The sequence below is a fragment of the Macaca mulatta genome, chromosome 10 (assembly GCF_049350105.2).
Source record: "Macaca mulatta isolate MMU2019108-1 chromosome 10, T2T-MMU8v2.0, whole genome shotgun sequence".
NCBI lineage: Eukaryota > Metazoa > Chordata > Mammalia > Primates > Cercopithecidae > Macaca > Macaca mulatta.
The window spans coordinates 32168289-32186551 of NC_133415.1; the positions used below are offsets into that span (position 1 = coordinate 32168289).

An 18263-nucleotide genomic window follows, 5' to 3' on the forward strand; every position below is an offset into this window, starting at 1 on the left:
TTAGTAGAGATGGGGTTTCACCATGTTGGCCAGGCTGGTCTTGAACTCTTGACCTCAGGTGATCCTCCCACCTTGGCCTCCCAAAGTGCTGGGATTACAGGCAGGAGCCACTGTGCCCAGCCTACTTTGCACATTGGTTTTTTTTGTTGTTGTTTGTTTTTTGTTTTTAAAACGGAGTCTCACACTGTCACGCAGATTGGAGTGCAGTCGCGTGACTCTCCTGCCTCAGCCTCCCTAGTAATTGGGATTACAGGTGCCTGCCACCATGCCTGGCTAATTTTTTGTATTTTTAGTAGAGATGGGGTTTCACTATGTTAACCAGGCTGGTCTTGAACTCCTGACCTCGTGATCCGCCCGCCTCAGCCTCCCAAAGTGCTGGGATTACAGGCGTGAGCCACTGCGCCTGGCCACTTTGCATATTTTGACTGTTGCCTAAGGTTCTGTCAAATCACTGTGCCATGACATCTGTTCTCCTGAGGGTAGACGTTTTGGTGATTTAAAACCGTATAGATGTGGTTTTAAATGTTGCACTCTGTGCTGTGCTCCTTTGCAGCAGAGAATTGATTCATTTTTCGGCATATCCCCCTTAGCCCCTAGCTACGTTTCTTAAATTGTACTTGGTAAATGTACTTTGCCTGCCCATGGAAGATGTCTTTCTATTTTACCGTACTTGTTCTTGCAGTAGGTGTTTAGGGAGTAGCTGCCGTTTATCCCTTCCCAAGACAGCAGAGGCGCTACTGTGCTCATAGAAGGTGGGGATCCACCTAGGGGCTTGATGTCTGTTGGGGTAGTCAGTTGTGGAGGTCACCCTCAGAGAAGGAGGCCCTCTTGACTCTGTGGTGGTCATGGTGGTGATGAGGAAGCTGAGGCATGGATATATGAGACAAGTGCCCAGAGTCTATCATTAGCAAGTGGTGCAGCCAGCCATAGGGGCTTTTGAGATGTTTGTGAGATAAAGCCTCACCCCTTAAGAGGCCGGAATCTCCTTGTGGTGGGTAAATAGGCAGGTTTGGGCTGGGCGTGGTGGCTCACACCTGTAATCCCAGCCCTTTGGGAGGCCAAAAGCGGACGGATCACCTGAGGTCAGGAATGTGAGACCAGCCTGACCAACAGGGTGAAACCGCTCTGCTAAAAATTAGCTGGGTGTGGTGGTGCATGCCTGTAATCCCAGCTACTAGGGAGGCTGAGGCAGGAGAATCACTTGAACCTGAGAGGCAGAGGTTGCAGTGAGCCGAGATCACACCACTGCACTCTAGCCTGGATGACAGAGCAAGACTCCGTCTAAAAAAAAAAAGGCAGGTTTGAGTGGTGGGGCATATTTGTCATGTTCTTTGTACAACGATAGAGGAGAAGTAATAGAGCTAGACCTTGACCAATATGGGACTATGAGAGACAGAATGGCCTAGATGGGTGACTAAAGGTGTTCAGAGGATAACAGGTATCCCTTTTGGACTAAGGACTACTAATGGGGCTGAGTAGGTAAGGCTTGAAGGAGAGCAGCCTGGGGAGGATGAGGCAAGAGGTAGGGAAACTGGTTGGGGCATCATTGCTGTGGTCTGACCCAGAATAGTGGCCCTGGAGGAGTAGAGGGTGGCTGACTGAGACGGAGGAGAGGTGAAGGAATCAGAACTAGTGGGTTCATAGGGCACACGGGTTAGAAAGGAAAAATATCATTAAGACAGTGAGGTTTTCAACATGGAAATGGTAGCTATACCAATAAGAAAATTAGGCAAGTTGGAGGGCTACTAGCTAGAATAAGCACTGAGCTGTAGGTGAAACTGGGAATGTGAACCCTTGGGAAAGAAGGGTGGGATCGAGCAGGGTGTGTGGGATGAAAGGGAGAGGTCAGAAAAGGGAGAATTATCATAGGGCAGAGTTTCCAGGCAAGAGAATCCTAAGTGAGAGGTGGTCATGGGGGATACACCTTGCTCTGGCAATCTCTGGGGCCTTGGTGAGAAAGACGAGTCAGCCCAGGGAGGGGGAAAGGAATGGGTGGGTGGCTGGGTAGAGGTCCCAGGTCCTGGAGGCAGACTGAGGGGCAGGTATAGATAACTGAGTATGTTTGATGGGAAGCAGTAGAGCATCCAAGGGGTGGGGTAGGGGGGTGACCCTGAGCCTCAGTAGTGAAAAGGGAGACCTCTTCTTTTTGGCAAGTTTTATATTAGCATCTATTTTTCATTTTTTCTTTTAAAGATATATAATCATGTGCCACACAGTGACGTTTCAGTCAATGACAGACCAGACCACATGAAGGATGGTGGTCCCATATTTTTACTGTACCTTGTCTATGTTTAGATACACAAATACTCACCATTGTGTTACAGTTGCCTATGGTATTCAGTACTGTGATATTGTGAAATATATATTTGGTCTTGTCTCATTTCTTGGCATACAACTTATAAAATCTTTGGACTCTCCAGAGTGCTGCCTTTTTGTATGCTGGCCAGCATCCCCTAGGTAGCTTCAGGATGGAGGCTAGTTATAGGAAAGGCCAAGGCAGGATAAGAGGGTTGGGACTTTAAGCCTCACCTCTCAACCTCTGGAGAGGGGAGACGGGCTGAAGATTAAGTTCATCACCAATGGCCAGTGATTTAATCAGTCATGCCAACATAATGAAGCTTCCATAAAAATTGAAAATGACTGGGTTTGGAAAACTTTGGGATAGTTGAATACATGGAGGCTCCTAAAGGGTGATGTTCCTGGAGAGGGCCTGGAGGCTCTGCACCACTTCCCACATGCCTGGCCCCATGCATCTCTTCATCTGTATCCTTTGCAATAACCCTTTATAACAAACCAGTAGACATGAGTATTTTCCTGAGTTCTGTGAGTCGCTGTAACAAATTAATTAAACCCAAGAAGGGGGTCTTGGGAACCCCAATTTGTAGCTTATTGGTCAGAAGCACAGGTGAAACAACCTGGGAGACTGAGCCCTCAACCTGTGGGATCAGACACTGTCTTCAGGTAGATAATGTTAGAGTTGAATTAGAATTAGAACACGGGTCCGCAACCTCAGGCCTCAGACATGTATCAGTCTGTAGCTGGTTAGGAACCAGGTGGCACAGCAGGAGGTGAGTGGAGGGGGATCCAGCATTACCACCTGAGCTCCATCTCCTGTCATATCAGAGGTGGCATCAGATTCTCATGGGACCACAAACCCTATTGTGAACCGTGCATGTGAGGGATCCAGATGAAGAGATGCATGGGGCCAGGCATGTGGGCTCCATATGAGAATCTAACTAATGCCTGATAATCTGAGGTGGAACAGTTTCATCTCGAAACCATTCCCTGACCCCGTGGAAAAATTGCCTTCCACCAAACTGGTCCCTAGTGCCAAAAAGATTGGGGACTGCTGAATTAGAGGACACCCAGATGGTATCTGTGGCAGAATTGATTGCTTGCTTGTTAATGGGGAAAACCCTCACACATTTGGTCACAGAAGTCTCCTGGATTTGTTGTGGTATGAGAGGAGAGGAAAGACATGCTGTACAAGTATGTAGCCTAGGAGCAATTGGCTGTACCTTATGGCCTAGATATGTAGTAGTCTCTACCATCTAGGTTTGTGTAGGTGTACCCTGTGATGTTCACACAATGAGGAAATTGTCTCCAGCGGTGCATGTCTCAGAATGTATCCCCAGGCCGGGCGCGGTGGCTCAAGCCTGTAATCCCAGCACTTTGGGAGGCCGAGACGGGTGGATCACGAGGTCAGGAGATCGAGACCATCCTGGCTAACACGGTGAAACCCCATCTCTACTAAAAAATACAAAAAACTAGCCGGGCGAGGTGGCGGGCGCCTGTAGTCCCAGCTACTCAGGAGGCTGAGGCAGGAGAATGGCGTAAACTCGGGAGGTGGAGCTTGCAGTGAGCTGAGATCCGGCCACTGCACCCCAGCCTGGGCGACAGAGCAAGACTCCGTCTCAAAAAAAAAAAAAAAAAAAAAAGAATGTATCCCCAACATTAAGTGATGCATGACTGGAGGTAATTGGAGAATAAACATATTTTGGGGAGAGGAAAGTAGGATGAAGTGAGGTGGAGAAGACAGATGTTCACATCTTGTAGCTCTGACTGTGCTGTGCCTACAGAGCCTGCAGCTTGGCCATGCCTCGCAGTGTAGGACTGGCCACTCCCTGACCCGAGCAGCTGGCTATCCACAGCCACTTTTGGTTGGTCCATGGTAAAAGTGCATTTGCAGTAGGTTCGTTTTACTGGTTAGGTTTTAGAGGCTCCTATTCAAATCAGTTTGCGGTTTTTGAGCGTACTGACTCAATTGTTAGAAGGTAACCTTTAATTTAAAAGGCAATGCAAATGAATTTAAATGCATGAGGTTCAATCACAGTTACTGTGGTTGACTCTCAGAATCTCAGTAAAAGAAAGTAGGCCCTGGAAATGCCACCCCCTTGGCACCCACCTCCCAGACTCCTGGCTCTGTGTCTCCTGACCACAACTCAGGTCTTGCCATTTTTACGCATCCATTACTGAGGAAGAACCCAATTTTGTTCATTCAATGGGAGGGAGGAAGAGCTTTTGAGAACCTGGTGTGTGCTTATGTTTCATATTCATTGTTTTTACGAATTTTAGAATACCCCAATGGGGTGGGTGCTTTTATCTCTCTTTTTACAATTGGGGAACTCGAGGCTCAGGTTAGTCATGTTGTAAGTCCCCGTGAAGTGGTGCTCCAACCCAGGTCAGTCTGTTTCCCAAAACCCTTCTGTTTGACTTTCATGCGGAAGAAGATAAAATGCGATGAAGAGTCTTGGGCATGATGGCGCACAGATCATCATGAAGAAGGCCATCAGGAAGTTGGACTAGAGGTGGGAGGGGAGAAGGAATTATGGATTTGGGAAAAGAGGGAAAACAGGTGAGCCTGAGGGAGGCACAGGAGCAAGGGGAGCAACAGAGCTGGCCAGTCTGTGTGTGGTAGGGCTGATGCTTGCCTGCTTACCCCCATCCCCTCTGTTTTGCCAGCTGACAGGCTGAAGTGGTAAGGGATCTTGTGGCTGTCAGGATGGCAGAGGAGCAGGAGTTCACCCAGCTCTGCAAGTTGCCTGCGCAGCCCTCCCACCCACACTGCGTGAACAACACCTACCGCAGCGCACAGCACTCCCAGGCTCTGCTCCGAGGGCTGCTGGCTCTCCGGGACAGCGGGATCCTCTTCGATGTTGTGCTGGTGGTGGAGGGCAGACACATCGAGGCCCATCGCATCCTGCTAGCTGCATCCTGTGATTACTTCAGGTGAGTTCACTAGAACTGTTCGTAAGAAGAATAACAAAGATAATCCTGGCTCTGCTAATAAAGGTACTGGCGGTGACAGCAGTTGGTCTCCTGCTCACCTCAGAGGCTCCCCCACTCCTTGTGGTTATGACTTAGTCAACAAGTATGAGAGACAGAAGGGGGTCTTAGAGTTCATTTTTCATTCAGCGATCCTATCTCTTGGGCTTTGCCTTCCCTTACCTTCCTTTTCTTTTTCCTTTTCTCTCTTTTCTCTTTTCTTTCCTCCTTTCTCTCCTCCCCTCCCTTCCCCTCCCCTCCCTTCCCATTCCTCCCCTCCCTGGTAATTATTGCTGTGTATGCATCACCTTCTGGCTCACATCTCTCATCCCTCAGGTGTTAGCCTCTGGCCCTCCCAGTGAGCTCTGTGGCCCCTCAGGGATTTCTTATGGCCTCCTTCGTGACCCCATCCCAGCACTTGGCACAGTGTGAGGAACCACTGGCTTATCTGTCTTTTCCACTGGGTGGAAATTTGTCTCTTATCCCTAGCGCCTAACGTGGTTTTCACATATTCAAGCAATACCCATGGCTTAAATGAATAAATTTATGTGCACAAATAGCAGATCAGTACACCATTTGCCCCATTGTCTGCACTGCTCTGCACTCAAGGAGGTGGGTGTCACCACACTTATTTCACATAGGTGGCATGAGCCTGAGAAGGACTGAGGGCCACTCATGGTCCCCAGCAAGGTTGTCATGGGACTCCAAGCCTGAGGTGTTCCATTCTAGCTCTGATTCTGTTCGATCATTTTGTCTTCAAGGCTTGGTTGTAGTTCTCTCTCTCCCTCTTTCTGTCTTTTTTTTAATTAGGAACTATCAAGCAAAATATGTATGGTTTAAGTGCCTTCTGTCTCCAGAAGGAGTTTTGGAGAATGTGACCCAGTGGTGGCTTGGTGCAGATGTGCCAAGGAGCAGCAGAGTTCTTTCAGTTCACCAGGGAAATTCAGCTGAGGCCTTTAATAAAGATTAAGATAACATACAGGACAGTGGGTAGGGTAGGGGAGCTGAGGGCCCCCTGCAGGGGGCTTAGGACGTGTACAGGAGAGGATGGCCAGAGGCTGCAGAGCCTGTGGGATCCCCTGGGCTCACCCTCTCAGCCCTTCTTGATTTAGTGCCATACCACTCTTTCTGAAAATGACAGTGTAGGCACTGCCTTTCCCTAACTTATCACAAACCTTATGTGGCTTTCCATGTCCTCCAGGAGCAATTTCTAGCCCTTTCCACAACCCCTCTTGGGTAAACCTCTTATGAGAGGTGTCCTGCTCTCTGGGATGATTACAATGCATCACTAACACCCCCTGCATCCCTCCACTTCCATTGGGAAGGGGAGCAGGCGAGTGGCAACATTATTGGAAGAGCCCAGACTCTCATCTCAGAGATGTGTATGTGTGTGTATGTGTGTGTGTGTGTGTGTATGTGTGTGTGTGTGTATATATATATATATGAATATATGTATATGAAATAGAGGCCAGGCGCGGTGACTCACACCTGTAATCCCAGCACTTTGGGAGGCTGAGGCAGGTGTATCACTTGAGGCCAGGAGTTTGAGACTAGCCTGACCAACATGGTGAAATCCTGTCTCTACTAAAAAAAAAAGAAACCAAAAAACAAAAATTAGCTAGGTGTGGTGGTGGGTGCCTATAATCACAGCTACTTGGGAGGCTGAGGCAGGAGAATCGCTTGAACACGGGATGCGGAGGTTGCAGTGAGCTGAGATTGTGCCACTGCACTCCAGCCTGGGCGACAGAGCAAGACCCTGTTTCAAAAAAACAAAAAAGAGGCCGGGTGTGGTGGCTCACGCCTGTAATCCTAGCACTTTGGGAGGCCAAGGTGGGGTGGATCACCTGAGATTAGGAGTTGGAGACCAGCCTGGCCAACATAGTAAAACCCCGTCTCTACTAAAAATACAAAAACTAGCGGGGTGTGGTGGCACATGCCTGTAATCCCAGCTACTTGGGAGGCTGAGGCAGGAGAATCGCTTGAACCCAGGAGGTGGAGGTTGCAGTGAGCTGAGAAAGAGGCCAGGCTCAGTGGCTCACTCCTGTAATTTCAGCACTTTGAGAGGCGGAGGAGGGCGGATCACCTGAGGTCAGGAGTTGGAGACCAGCCTAACCAACATGACAAAACCCTGTTTCTACTAAAAATACAAAATTAGCTGGGCGTGGTAGCACATACCTGTAATTCTAGCTACTTGGGAGGCTGAAACAGGAGAATTGCTTGAACCGGGAGGTGGAGGTTGCAGTGAGCCGAGATCGCGCCGCTGCATTCCAGCCTGCTCCCCTTCCCAATGGAGTGGAGGGATGCGGGGGGTGTTAGTGATGCATTGTAGTCATCCTGGAGAGCAGGACACCTCTCATAAGAGGTTTACCCAAGGGGTGCTGTGGAAAGGGCTAGAAATTGCTCCTCGAGGACACGGAAAGTCACCTAAGGTTTTCGATAAGTTAGGGAAAGGCAGTGCCTACACTGTCATTTTCAGAAAGAAAGAAATAGACCATTCCCAAGTGTTAGCGTGTTTATTATTTGTTTTAGTTATTTGTGAAATGTTAAAATGATAAAGGACTATTTTTTTCCCAGTATGACTGGTAAAGATATGTAAGAGGCTTGTAATATTTGATATGGGCAAGGGTGGAGAGAAGGGTATTTGGGGGTGGGCTGGCCCGTAGTTTAGGGCCCTGCAGTTGTACGCCGGGTGTCTGTGTAGGTGTCGTTCCCGTGGGATGATGCACCCGGTGCTGAGACATGTTGCAGGACAGAGCCCTTCTGTTCTGTGTTATCCAATGGAGCTGCTTGCAAACTGGGCAGTGTGGTTTGTCTACTGATAGGGAGTGAAAAACCTCAGGACCTGGTGGAAGATGATCCCACTGTGAAGATCTGGAGGGATCTTGCTGTACTCTGGGAATTGAGCAAAGGGAGAGGGAGGCTGACTTTCTTCTGTTTACTGCATTGTCTGAATTATTTTACAAAGAACAGAAATTGCTTTTTTTTTTTTTTTTTGAGACAGAGTCTTACTCTGTCACCCAGGCTGGAGTGCAGTGGTGCAATCTCGGCTCACTGCAACCTCCACCTCCCGGGTTCAAGTGATTCTCCTGCCTCAGCCTCCTGAGTAGCTGGGATTACAGACATGCGCCACCAAACCCAGCTAATTTTTGTATTTTTAGTAGAGACGGGATTTCATCATGTTGGCCAGGCTGGTCTCCAACTCCTGACCTCAGGTGATCCGCCTGCCTTGGCCTCCCAAAGTGTTCGGATTACATACGTGAGCCACTGTGCCCGGCCTCTTCTCTGCCTTTTCTGTCCTGTGGAATTTTTTCTTCTTTGGCCTGCCTGAAATGCCTCCTCCTCTGGAGAGCTTTCCCTAATTGTCCCTCGCTGTTTCCCAGGTGGAGGAATCTCAGTTTTCCTGAAGGGCAGAGAGCTGTACTGCCCTGCTGCAGGATGCTTCCTCTGCTCTTTCCGTGTGCTCTGTACATGGTTTAGGAATTCGATGGCCAGACTGCATCTTCTTTTTTTGACTTTTGTTAATAACTTTTCATTGCACACTTATTTTGGCTCCCCTGACCCTACGCCCACCTTGTATGCTTTAACCTTATATGCTTCTGAGGTGGTTTCTCCTCCCCTCCTGGACCCTTATAGTCTGAAGGGCCCAAGGGCTCTATCCTTTATATACAACCTCCACAGGTCACGTCGTCCCTCTCTTAGTTTTCATACCATCTGTGAATTATAAAAGACTGCTTTGCTGAACTCAATGCCTGTTACTTTAGAAGTTTGGATATAGTTGATGATTTTATTTTTTAAAAATTAATAGCACTTTATCCACAAAAGAGAGAGAAAGTTGTATTCCCCACAAAACACAAAGCCCAGATGTTTCCCAGGGTAGGTGTGCCTTTTACAAAAAGACTCCAATGCCGTTTAAATTTTTTCCAAGCAGTTTCAGAAAAAGAAAAAAAATTTTTTTAAATTAGCCGGGCATGATGGCATGGCCTGTAGTCCCAGCTACTTGGGAGGCTGAGGAGGGAGGACAGCTTGAGCTTTAGAGGTTGAGGCTGCATTGAGCCATGATCACACCACTATACTCCAGCTTGGATGACAAAGTGAGAGACCTATTTTCTCTTTAAAAAAAAAAAAAAAGCTGAGCACGGTGGCTCACACCTATAATCCCAGCGTTTTGGGAGGCCAAGGTGGGCAGATTGCTTGAGCCCAAGAGTTTGAGACCAACCTGGGCAATGTGACGAAACCCCATGTTTACAAAAAATACAAAAATTAGGGCTGGTCACGGTGGCTCACACATGTAATCCCAGCACAATGGGAGCCCAAGGCCAGCAGATCACTTGAGGCCAGGAGTTAGACACCAGTGTGGCCAACATGGCAAAACCCCTTCTCTACTAAAAATACAAAAATTAACTGGGCATAGTGGTACACACCTTTAATTCTAGCTACCCAGGAGGGTGAGGCTTGAGAATCACTTGAGCCTGGGAGGTGAAGGTTGCAGTGAGCTGAGATCGCGCCACTGCACTCCAGACTGGATGAGAGAGTGAGATTCTGGCTCAAAAAGAAAAAAACAAACAAGGCTGGGCACGGTGGCTCACACCTGTAATCCTAGCACTTTGGGAGGCTGAGGCGGGTGGATCACCTGAGCTCCAGAGTTGGAGACCAGCCCAGCCAACATCCCTACTAAAAATACAAAAATTAGGTTGTTGGCAAAGCCTGAGTCCTGTCCTCTCGCTCTCCTCCCTGGATAGCATGAGCTTCACTACTCGCTCCACTTTCTCCACCAACCACCGGTCCCTGGGCTCTGTCTCAGGCTCCCAGCTATGGTGCCTGGCCGGTCAGCAGTATGACCAGCGTCTATGCAGGCACCAAGGGCTCTGGTTCCTCGATCTTCATGTCCCGCTCCACCAGCTTCCAGGGCAGCATGGGGTCTGGGGGCCTGGCTTCGGGGATGGCTGGGGATCTGGCAGGAATGGGAGGCATCCATAATGAGAAGGAGACCATATGGAGCCTGAATGACCCCTGGCCTCCTACCTGGACAGAGCAAGGAGCCTGGAGACCAAGAACCAGAAGCTGGAGAGCAAAATCCGGGAGCACTTGGAGAAGAAGGGACCCAGGTCAGAGACTGGAGGCATTACTTCAAGACCATCGAGGACCTGAGAGCTCAGATCTTTGCAAATACTGTGGACAACACCCATATCATTCTGTAGACTGACAATGCCCGTCTTGCTACTGATGACTTTAGAGTCAAGTATGAGACAGAGTTGGCCATGCACTAGTCTGTGGAGAGCGACATACATGGGCTTCACAAAGTCATTGATGACACCAATGTCCATCAGCTGCAGCTGGAGACAGGGATCGAGGCTTTCAAGGAGGAGCTGCTCTTCATGAAGAACCATGAAGAGGGAGTAAAAGGCCTACAAACCCAGATTGCCAGCTCTGGGTTAACTGTGGAGGTAGATGCCCCCAAATCTCAGGACCTCGCCAAGATCACGGCAGACATCCAGGCTCAATATGACAAGCTGGCTTGGAAGAAACGAGAGGAGCTGGACAAGTACTGGTCTCAGCAGATTAAGGAGAGCACCACAGTGGTCACTACGCAGTCCACTGAGGTTGGAGCTGCTGACATGACAATCATGGAGCCGAGACGTACGTCCAGTCCTTGGAGATGGACCTGGACTCTATGAGAAATCTGAAGGCCAGCTTGGAGAACAGTCTGAGGGAGGTGGAGGCCCGCTATGCCCTGCAGATGGAGCAGCTCAACGGGATCCTGCTGCACCTGGAGTCAGAGGTGGCACAGACCCCGGCAGAGGGACAGCGCCAGGCCCAGGAGTACGAGGCCCTGGTGAACATTAAGGTCAAGCTGGAGGCTGAGATCGCCACCTACCACCGCCTGCTGGAAGATGGGTGAGGACTTCAATCTTGGTGATGCCCTGGACAGCAGCAACTCCATGCAAACCATCCAAAAGACCACTACCCTCCTGATAGTGGATGGCAAAGTGGTGTTTGAGACCAACGACACCAAAGTTCTGAGACATTAAGCCACCAGAAGCAGGGTATCGTTTGGGGAGCAGGAGGCCAATAAAAAGTTCAGAGGTCAAAAAAAAAAAATACAAAAATTAGCCAGGTGTCATGGCACATACCTGTAATCCTAGCTACTTGGGAGGCTGAGGCAGAAGTACCACTTGAACCTGGGAGGCGGAGGTTACAGTGAGCTGACTGAGATCGCACCACTGCACACCAGCCTGGGCGACAGAGTGAGACTCCATCTCAAAAAAAGAAAAAAAAAGAAAGTAAAAAACCAAACAAAACAAAACATAAATTAGCCAGGCACGCCTGTAGTCTCAGCTTCTGGGGAAGCTGAGATGGGAGGATTGCTTAAACCTGGGGAGGTCGAGGCTACAGTGAGCCATGAGTTGTGAGTGTGCACTGCACTCCAACCTGGGTGACCCAGCGAGACCTTGTCTCAAAAAAAAAAAAAAAAAAAAAAAAAATTGGTTTAATGCTGGGGAATCTTACTAGTTACATGCCAGGGAATCATGGCATTCATCAATTCATGGCAACCCAACACATCTGCACACATGTCTATATAGCATATCTGCAGACATGGTGAACAGGCATGTGATAACATTCAGCATCCATTCTCACAGTTAAAAGTTTTTTGAGCAGGGTGTGGTGGCTCAAACCTATAGTCCCAGCTACGTGGGAGAGTAGGCCGGAGGATTGTTTGAGCCCAGGAGTTCTGGGCTGCAGTGTGCCATGCCAATAGGGTATCCACACTAAATTTGGCATCAGTATGGTGACCTTTCTAGAGCAGGGTTGCCTAAAGAGGGGTGAACTGGCCCAGGATGGAAATGGACCAGGTCGAAACTCCCATGCTGATGAGTAGTGGGATCATGTCACTGCACTGCAGCCTGGACACCATAGCAAGGGTCCATCTCTCACAAACAAACAAAAACCAAAGAACGTTTTGGGCTGGGCAGGGTGCCTCAAACCTATAACGCTAGCACTTTGGGAGGCTGAGGTGGGCAGATCAGTTCAGTCCTGGAGTTTGAGATTAGCCTAGGCAACATGGCAAAACCCTATCTCTGCAAAAAATACAAAAATTAGCTGGGCATGGTGGTGCACACCTGTAGTCCCCACTACTTGGGAGGCTGAGGTGAGAGGATTGCTTGAGCCCGGAGGTCAAGGCTGCAGCGAGCCAAGCCAAGATGGTGCTACTACAGTCCAGCTTGAGTGACAGAGACTCCGTTTCCAAAAGAAAAAAAAAAATTTTTTTTTTTTTTTCCAAGGGATTCTTGTTCAAGTTCAAGTGATTCTCGCACCTCAGCTTCCTGAGTAGCTGTGAGTACAGGTGCGTGCCACCACACCCGGCTAATTTTTGTATTTTTTGATAGAGACAGGGTTTCACCATGTTGGCCAGGCTGGTCTCAAACTCCTGACGTCAAGTGGTCCACCCACCTTGGCCTCCCAAAGTGCTGGGATTATAGGTGTGAGCCACCGCACCCAGCCTATTTTTATGTATTATTATTTTTTAGACTAGTCAAGTGCAGTATTGAGAAGAGGGGACAGAGAAGAATAAGGAGTTTGATCTGTTACTGCCTATGAACAACCAACTGAGATAACTCAACTACCTTTGGACCAGCCAAACGTTTTAAAAAAATGTTTGGTGTAGGCCGGGCGCGGTGGCTCACGCCTGTAATCCCAGCACTTTGGGAGGCCGAGGCGGGCGGATCACAAGGTCAGGAGATCGAGACCACAGTGAAACCCCGTCTCTACTAAAAATACAAAAAAAAAATTAGCCGGGCGCGGTGGCGGGCGCCTGTAGTCCCAGCTGCTCGGGAGGCTGAGGCAGGAGAATGGCGTGAGCCCGGGAGGTGGAGCTTGCAGTGAGCCGAGATCACGCCACTGCACTCCAGCCTGGGCGGCAGAGCGAGACTCCGTCTCAAAAAAAAAAAAAAAAAGTTTGGTGTAAATTCATTAAACCACAGAACCCACCCAAAACTCAAGAATATTTTCGAGGCTAATTATATTTTTTATCCTAGTGCGAGTCTTTATACTTTTTTGGGGGGCATATTAAAGTATTGAAGAGGAGGCACTAACCCAGATCCCATGGGATGTAAGATCCTATGTGGCATGTGTACAGTATTTCTCACAATGGAACCTTCTGAATTCTAAAATATACTTGACTTAAAGAGTTTGGACAAGGGATCGGGGACCTGAACAAGCTGACCCAGGAAATATTTTTCTCCCCCATCTCACACCAGAGGCAGCACACTGGTTTGCCATTCTGTACCTCGTGGAGGTCCCGGGCACCAGCAGTAGAGATGGCCCTCATTCTCTGTGCTGTGGAGTGTTCTGTGCTGTCGATGTCCTCTGTTTATTTTGTCATTCCCCTGCTACTGGGTTCTGGTGAACAGTTTTTTTAAAATTGTGGTTCTAAAAAAATAAACACAAATAACATTTATCATATAGTTCAGTAATGTTACGATTATTTACATTATTATGAAACAGATCTCCAGAACTTTTTAATCTTACAAATCTGAGACTCTATACTCACTAAACCACAACTCCCTTTTCTCCTTTACCCCCAGGCCCTGGCAGCTACCATTCGACTTTCAGTCTCTATGAATTAAACTATTCTAAGTACCTCATAAGTAGAATCACACAGCATTAGCCCTTTATCACTTGCTTATTTCATTTGGCATCATGTCCTTAAGGATTATGTGTGTTATAACATGTGACATGATTTCCCTCATTTTGCAGGCTGAATAGTGTGCCATTTTATGGATATACCACATTTTGTTCGTCTATTCACCTATCAAGGGATACTTGGTTTGCTTCCATCTCTTGTCTATTACGTATAATGCTGCTATGAACATGGGTGTGCAAATATCTGAGACTCTGCTTTCAGTTCTTTTGGCTATATCCCCAGAAGTGGAATTGCTGGGTCATTCTATTGATAATTTTCTGAGGAACATAGCAGTTGCACCACTTTTTATTCCCACCAACAGTGCACAAGGGTTATAGTTTCTCCACATCCTTGCTAAAGCTTGTTATTTTCTGGTTTTTTTGTTTGTTTGTTTTGTTTATTGAGACAGGATTTTGGTCTGTCACCCCAGCTGGAGTTCGGGGGCACCATCATAGCTCCACCTCCTGGGCTCAAGCAATGCTTCTGAAGCCTCCCAAGTAGCTGGGACTATAGGCATGCACCACCATGTCTGGCCAGTTTTTTAAAAAATATATTTGTAGAGATAGAATCTTACTGTCTCCCAGGCTGGTCTCAAACTCCTGGGCTCAAGCAATCCTTCCACCTCAGCCTCCCTAAGTGCTGGGATTATGGACATGAGATTATAGATGTGAACCACCACGCCCAGCCTACTTTTTTGTGTTTTTTTTGGTTTTGGTTTTGGTTTTTTTTTGTTTTTTTTTTTGGTTTTGTTTTTTGTTTTTTTTTTTTGAGACGGAGTCTCGCTGTGTCTCCCAGGCTGGAGTGCAGTGGCGCGATCTCGGCTCACTGTAAGGTCCGCCTCCCGGGTTTACGCCATTCTCCTGCCTCAGCCTCCCAAGTAGCTGGGACTACAGGCGCCTGCCACCATGCCCGGCTAGTTTTTTGTATTTTTAGTAGAGACGGGGTTTCACCATGTTAGCCAGAATAGTCTCGATCTCCTGACCTCGTGATCCACCCGCCTTGGCCTCCCAAAGTGCTGGGATTACAGGCTTGAGCCACCGCGCTCTGCCTTTTTTGTTTGTTTTGTTGTTTTTTTATAGTGGTCATCCTAATGGATATAAGGTGTGGACAACTTTTAAAAATTTTTAAATCTTTATTTTGACATAATTCCTGACTTATAGAAAAGTAGTGATAAAAGGATACACCTTTGTGTCAGGCCATGCATGGTGGTACATGCCTATAGTCCCAACTACTTGGGAGGCTGAGGCAGAAGCATCACTTAAGCCCAGGAGGTTGAGGCTGCAGTGAGCCAAAAATGAATTTTATTTTATTTTATTTTTTTTGAGACAGAGTCTCACTCCGTCACCCAGGCTGGAGTGCATTGTCTCGGCTCACTGCAACCTCTACCTCCTAGGTTCAAGCGATTCCCCTGCCTCAGCCTCCCAAGTAGCTGGGATTACAGGTGCCTACCACCACACCCAGCTAATTTTTGCATTTTTACTAGAGACAGGGTTTCACCATGTGGGCCAACTTGGTCTTGAACTCCTGACCTCAGGTGATCCGCCCACCTCGGCCTCCCAAAGTGCTGGGATATAGGCCTGAGCCACCGAGCCTGGCCCCAAAAATGAATGTTTAAAGAATTAAGTGTGGGCCGGGCGCGGTGGCTCAATTCCAGCACTTTGGGAGGCTGAGGCGAGTGGATCACCTGAGGTCAGGAGTTCAAGACTAGCCTGGTCAAAGTGGAGAAACCCCGTCTCTACTAAAAATGCAAAATTAGCTGGGTGTGGTGGCGCATGCCTATAATCCCAGCTACTCGGGAGGCTGAGGTAGGAGAATCGCTTGAACCTGGGAGGTGGAGGTTGCAGTGAGCCAAAATCGTGCCATTGCACTCCAGCCTGGGCAACATGAGCAAAACTCTGTCTCAGAAAAAAAAAAAAATTACATTTGGTAAATTTTTTGTTAAAAAGGAAAAACAATAAAAAGGAGTGACTATATATTTTGTTTTTCTTTTGGGCTCTTTTTTCTCTCTGGTTTTTATTTTGAAATATTTAAATCCTATAGAAAAGTTGAAAGTTAAGTCTAGTGAACACCTGTACTCTTGGTTTCAATTCATCAGTTAACATTTTGCATATTCACTTCAGAGTAAGTTTTAGATATCATGACAATTTATCTCTAAAACTTCAGTTCAGCTCTCTAAGGATGAGGAGATTCTTTGACATACCTATAATACTATCATAATATCAAAAATTTATAATTGAGCCGTGTTCCATGGCGAGTGATTTTAGTCCCAGCTACTTAGAAGGCTAAGGTGGGAGGATCACTTGAGCACAGGAGTTTAAGTCCAGCTTGAGCAACGTAGCAACCCTGTCTCTAAAAAAATAAAAATGAAAAAGAAATGTGTAATCATTCTATAATTTCATCTGATACTGAGTCCATGTTCAAATTTTCCTGATTGTACCCCAAATGTCTTATATCTTCTTTCTCCTCCCTCCATTCATGATCCATGCAGTGAACTTTTTTTTTTTTTTAGGAGACAGAGTCTCATTTTGTTGCCCAGGCTGAGCAATGGTGTCATGATAGCTCACTGCAGCCTCAAAATACTGGGCTCAAGCAATGCTCCCACATCAGCATTTATAATTGATGGGATTACGGATGCGTGCCACCATGCCCAGCTAATTTTTTTTTAAGAGATGGGGTCTTTCTGTGTTGCCCCATCTGGTCTTTTTTTTTTTTCTTCTTTTTCTTTTTCTTTTAAGGCAGAATGTTGCTCTGTTGCCAAGGCTGAAGAGTAGTGGTGCAATTTCGGTTCACTGCAACCTCCGCCTCCCAGGTTCAAGTGATTTTCGTGCCTCAGCCACCCGAGTAGCTGAGATTATAGGTGTGCACCACCATGCAGCTAATTTTTGTGTTTTTAGTAGAGGCGAGGTTTCACCATGTTGACCAGGCTGGCCTCGAACTCTTGGCCTCAAGTGATCTACCTGCTTCGGGCTCCCAAAGTGCTGGCATTACAGGTGTGAACTATCGCACCCGGCTGCCCAGTCTGGTCTTAAAGTCCTGGCCTCAAGCAGTCTTCCTGCCTTGGCCCCCAAAGGATTATAAGATTTTTTTTTTCTTAAAATGACACACATTTGTGTCAGGCCAGGCATGGTGGCTCACATCTGTAATTCCAGCACTATGGGAGGCTGAGGCGGGTGGATCACATGAGGTCAGGAGTTCGAGATCAGCCTGACCAACATGGTGAAACCCTGTCTCTACTAAAAATACAAAATAGCCAGGCGTGATGGCACATGCCTGTAATTCCAGCTACTTGGAGGCTGAGGCAGGAGAATCGCTTGAACCCGGTAGGCGGAGGTTGTAGTGAGCCGAGATTGTGCCATTGCACTCCAGCCTGGGCAACAAGAGCGAGACTCTGTCTCAAAAAAAAAAAAAAAAAAAAAAAAAAATCTGTGTCAATCAAAGCACCCACACCCTGCTCAGGGCAGGCAGTCTTGAAATGTTGCAATCTTCACTGCTGCCAATATAGTCCCAGAGGTGCCAGCAGAAGAATCAGACAGGAGAAGTGCATGTATTAGCACAGTCCTGGAAGTCCAGGAGAGCCAACCAGATCACTACAAAGAGCATGGGAAAGTGCCCCGAGGGCTTGGCCATGCATGGAGTGAAATGTCTGGGAATAAATGTAACAAGTATGTGCCAGGTCTGTAGGAAGATGACTTGTAAGACCTCCAAATAGACCCAGAGGATGGCTGGACAGTTAAAAAGGTCCACTGTGTCCATTATAAAAATGCCGTTTATCTCTACATTAACCTAGATGTTTAACATAACCCACCAAAATACCAAGAGGGTTTATTTGGGGCAATTACAGAAACTTGATTCTAAAATTCAAATGTAAAAAGGAAGCAGTGACCAGGAAATTGTTGAAAACAAAAATAACGAAAGGAGACCATTCCTATCCTATGTGATAAAGATAGCCTCAAAAATTAGAGGAAGGGGCCAGGTGCGGTGACTCACGCCTGTAATCCCAGCACTTTGGGAGGCTGAGGCGGACGGATCACAAGGTGAGGAGTTCAAGATCAGCCTGGCCACCATAGTGATAACCCCGTCTCTACTAAAAATACAAAATTAGCCGGCTGTGGTGGCACATGCCTGTAATCCTAGCTACCGGGGAGGCTGAGGCAGGAGAATCTCCTAAACTTGGGAGGTGGAGGTTGCGGTGAGCCAAGATCTCGCCACTGCACTCCAGCTTGGGCGACAGAGTGAAACTTTGTCTCAAAAAAAAAAAAAAAAAAAAATTAGAGAAAGGAGGGAAGAGTTCAGAGTTGCCATCTAGAAAAACAAAGTT

At 47.6% G+C, this 18263-nt stretch overlaps 1 protein-coding gene, 1 long non-coding RNA gene and 1 pseudogene across 4 annotated transcripts in view; all 3 read left to right on the plus strand.

Annotated features, from left to right (window-relative positions):
• KLHL22 (kelch like family member 22) overlaps nt 1-18263 on the plus strand; it is a 53939-nt gene that overhangs the window by 1954 nt on the left and 33722 nt on the right. For all 3 annotated transcript variants that reach the window (NM_001261588.1, XM_077948097.1, XM_077948096.1), the window contains 1 exon segment: nt 4963-5229. In NM_001261588.1, coding sequence (NP_001248517.1) covers nt 5003-5229 — 227 coding nt within the window. In that variant the 5' untranslated portion in view covers nt 4963-5002.
• Nucleotides 7186-17368, plus strand: LOC144331955 (uncharacterized). Its single transcript, XR_013399575.1, has 3 exons — nt 7186-7442; nt 16210-16712; nt 17276-17368. It is a non-coding gene; the product is annotated as an uncharacterized LOC144331955 (long non-coding RNA).
• Nucleotides 10100-11372, plus strand: LOC107000558 (keratin, type I cytoskeletal 18 pseudogene; annotated as a pseudogene).